Raw genomic sequence first — 4,188 nt, forward strand, 5'->3', positions numbered from 1 at the left:
TATAATATTATTATTATTATTATTATTATTATTATTATTATTATTATTATTATTATTATTATTATTATTATTATTATTATTATTATTATTATTATTATTATTATTATTATTATTATTATTATTATTATTATTATTATTATTATTATTATTATTATTATTATTATTATTATTATTATTATTATTATTATTATTATTATTATTATTATTATTATTATTATTATTATTATTATTATTATTATTATTATTATTATTATTATTATTTATTATTATTATTATTATTATTATTATTATATTATTATTATTATTATTATTATTATTATTATTATTATTATTATTATTATTATTATTATTATTATTATTATTATTATTATTAATTATTATTATTATTATTATTATTATTATTATTATTATTATTATTATTATTATTATTATTATTATTATTATTATTATTATTATTATTATTATTATTATTATTATTATTATTATTATTATTATTATTATTATTATTATTATTATTATTATTATTATTATTATTATTATTATTATTATTATTATTATTATTATTATTATTATTATTATTATTATTATTATTATTATTATTATTATTATTATTATTATTATTATTATTATTATTATTATTATTATTATTATTATTATTATTATTATTATTATTATTATTATTATTATTATTATTATTATTATTATTATTATTATTATTATTATTTATTATTATTATTATTATTATTATTATTATTATTATTATTATTATTATTATTATTATTATTATTATTATTATTATTATTATTATTATTATTATTATTATTATTATTATTATTATTATTATTATTATTATTATTATTATTATTATTATTATTATTATTATTATTATTATTATTATTATTATTATTATTATTATTATTATTATTATTATTATTATTATTATTATTATTATTATTATTATTATTATTCTTATTTTTAATTATTAGCGCCCTTTTTAAAATTATAAATCTCTCACAAGCTCAACTTTTCTCAAATTTTTAATTAAAGAAAATAAATGTACATATATATGTATTTACATAAATATGTATGTACATAAGTATACGAGTATGTATTTTAGGAGATCACAAACGCTTCTTTTTTTGGGTTACATAACAGATGAAAATATGTATACAGACAGTATGTACATATTGTAGTGGAGTAAAATAAAAATTGCATAATGTTTTAAAAAAGGTGGATTTGATCCACTCCCTTATACTGATAGAAAACCCTTTTATTAGTAGAAATGTATATTTATGTATCTGAAAAACTGCGTTTGTAATAAATAGTGGGTCTTACTATGTAATTCGATTTTCGTATGGAAAAAATGGAAAGCTAGTACCATACAAATTGATTGGTTTGGGGCTACCATATCATTTTTGCGAATACGAAAATCGAATTACATAGCAGGGCCCGGGTTCTAACATAATACTAACAGCCTGATCGTGTATTTCGTTTTTTAACTCACTTTTTATTCACTTTTAAATAAGAATTCTCAGTTTTTTCTAATGGATATTTTACTTTTCTTTCCTATTTTTACTTTTTTCCTATATTTTATATATTTCCCTATAAGATTGCTCATTTTTTCAATTGGTTTTTTGCGTTTTTTCTCAAATTATCGACTGATCAAATTTTCAAAAACAAAGTGAATAAATTTTGTATGCATTTTAGAAAAAAGCGAGATACGCAATGCTAAGTAAAAAAGCTGAGTTTCTGAGTAAAAAAGCGAGATAGACGATCATTCCCTTAATGCGTCCTATATTTGATAGTAAAGGCACGTGTTGTCAAAAATTCTGACAATGCAGTTCGCTTTATAACTGTGTACATATATGCATGTTAAAATTTTTAAGATACATATATTTGGATACATTTTTACTTTAAATTTAGCTTGGATACAAAGTACTCAAATCTGCTAAACAGCTGAAATTTTCTACATTTGAAAATTTTGCTGAAGTATGGATACATTTATTTCTTAAACACTAAATAAATATTACAAAACTTTTAAAATGCTGATAATATTAAATCGCGAAATTACTTTATTTTCAAAAAATGTTAATTGCTGGCTTTTCTAAGCAGATTTCCGAATTTATTAGAAGAAAGTAAGAAAGATACTTTATTAAATGAGTACTGCCTCTTCCTGTATTCATATCTAGAATATTAAGACAAGAACGTACCAGAAATATTTTGGTGTAAGTGTAATAGAAAATGCATTTTCTGTATTTTTTAAAATTATTCCGTTTTCATGGTGAATCGTCTTTGCTGCATAGTTCAACAACGGCAGAACATACATTATGTATTTTCTGACCTTAACTTTTAAAGTTTTATGTGATTTGTTAAAGAATTTATTATAAATAACAAAACTCACATTGTTGAATAAAGCAATTGATATTATTTATGAATTAATTTGTACAAAATAGGACGACTTAGTACAATTATGCTATTTTAAGAGGATACATTTTTTTCTCGAAACTGGATACATTTTGTTTTTACCAAGTTTATTATAAATTTAAAAATTTAAATTTATATTTCAATGAACCCGCAATAATAAAACATTTAAATTTGTGGTTCAATTTCTGAAACTTAGAACCAGAAAAGGCGTCACTTCAATAATGCATCATAAAAAGTTAAAGTAAGGTGTTAATACGATTGTATCACGGCTTTTTACGCTAATGTCAAATTTGTGGTTTTTGCAGTTGCGTCTTCCTGCTGCCTAAGTTATTTAGAATTAAAAGTTTTTACATATATTTGTCATATTTATTAACAATAATCTGGCATAATATAAACCCTACATTCATATCACATTTTTTAATTACTGATTTGAGCTTAAATTTAACTTTGGAATATACATAGTTTAAAAATATCTACTTTATAACTTTCAAAAGCTTGTAATAACTATTGTCTTTAAAATTTTGGCCCAATGAATAATGATTATTAAATTATCCTTTATTTAGAGCTGCTTTACTGCAGCAGATTGTCCTTTCTGTTAGGAATTTTTCAATTTTAGGATATATCTCGTCAGTACTCTTTCCAGAAAAATCGTATACGATATCCAAATTTTTATAAAAATCCAAAACTGGTTGCATGGTTTTCCAATAAATGTCCAATCGCTTTTCCAAAACTTCTGGCTTATCATCTTCCCGTTGAACTAAAACAGGATTTTCTTATTAGGAAAAACAAAATAAACATTACGTGTACATTTGAATATGGCAATATTTCTTTCAGTTTGTGATTTCATTAAAAATGGGCACCCATAAATGGGTAGGTACATAACTCACTTAAATCTTCTCCAGTGAGGTCATCTTTAAATGGAATCTTAGGTTCATTGAAACCAATATTATAAGCACGCCCACTAGGCAAGTGAACCCATCGATTTTTTGCTCTATCTATAATTAATTGAGTTGAAACTTTCAAATTTATAACAAATTCGACTGGATCGCTGTGCTGAAGAATCCGCGCTTGTTGTTCAGTCCTAGGAAAACCATCTAATAACCACGATCTGTTACCAATTTCATTTATACTGCTAGAAACCAGTTTGATTACCAAATCATCTGGTACTAATTTTCCTTCTTGTAAATACCGCTTTGCTTGTTGGCCTAATCTAGTATTCTTTTCAATATGCAGACGCAAAATGTCACCAGGAGCAACGTGATCGCAATTAAATTTTTTCAATATTCTTCTTGATATTGTTCCTTTACCTGCAGCAGGTGGTCCTAATATTACAGCTCGAAATATTTTTGAAGACATATTTTTGGTAAACATTAACTAAAATTATATTTTTCCAGAGTTTGGCTTTAAATTTAAAAATATATGTATAATTATCTTTTATGACGTAATTTGAAATTTAAACTTATTTTTATTTCAATGTTGCTTCATTTAACCGAAAAGTCATAATTCCACTACACATTACATCACATGCATGTATGGCTTGACATTACTAAAAATCAAGGACTGAACCACGGCTGACAACAATACAGGCCTGGACCCTAAAGCAGCATTTACACATACAAGTTACTTGCAAGCAAGTTTGTATAATATTAATTGTCAATTAGTTTTTCGAAATGTCAAATTACTTGCTATTATGACGTAGGCGTTTAGCAAGTTAATTTTTGAAAATGTCTTTGAGAAGAAAACAACTAGCAATATATATAATTG

General features: G+C 22.1%; 1 protein-coding gene across 1 annotated transcript; it reads right to left on the bottom strand.

The window, feature by feature from the left end:
• Positions 1-2,785: 2,785 nt before the first annotated feature.
• On the bottom strand, positions 2,786-3,979 carry LOC129615632 (adenylate kinase 4, mitochondrial). The gene is made up of 2 exons (XM_055530945.1): positions 3,312-3,979; positions 2,786-3,181 (listed from the first exon to the last, which is right to left on the bottom strand). The coding sequence occupies exons 1-2, from the start codon at positions 3,793-3,795 to the stop codon at positions 2,973-2,975; spliced, it is 693 nt and encodes a 230-aa protein (XP_055386920.1). The 5' UTR covers positions 3,796-3,979; the 3' UTR covers positions 2,786-2,972.
• Between the last annotated feature and the right edge of the window lie 209 nt (positions 3,980-4,188).

The sequence above is a fragment of the Condylostylus longicornis genome, unplaced genomic scaffold (assembly GCF_029603195.1).
Source record: "Condylostylus longicornis isolate FDR11 unplaced genomic scaffold, ASM2960319v2 ptg000139l, whole genome shotgun sequence".
NCBI classification, from domain to species: domain Eukaryota; kingdom Metazoa; phylum Arthropoda; class Insecta; order Diptera; family Dolichopodidae; genus Condylostylus; species Condylostylus longicornis.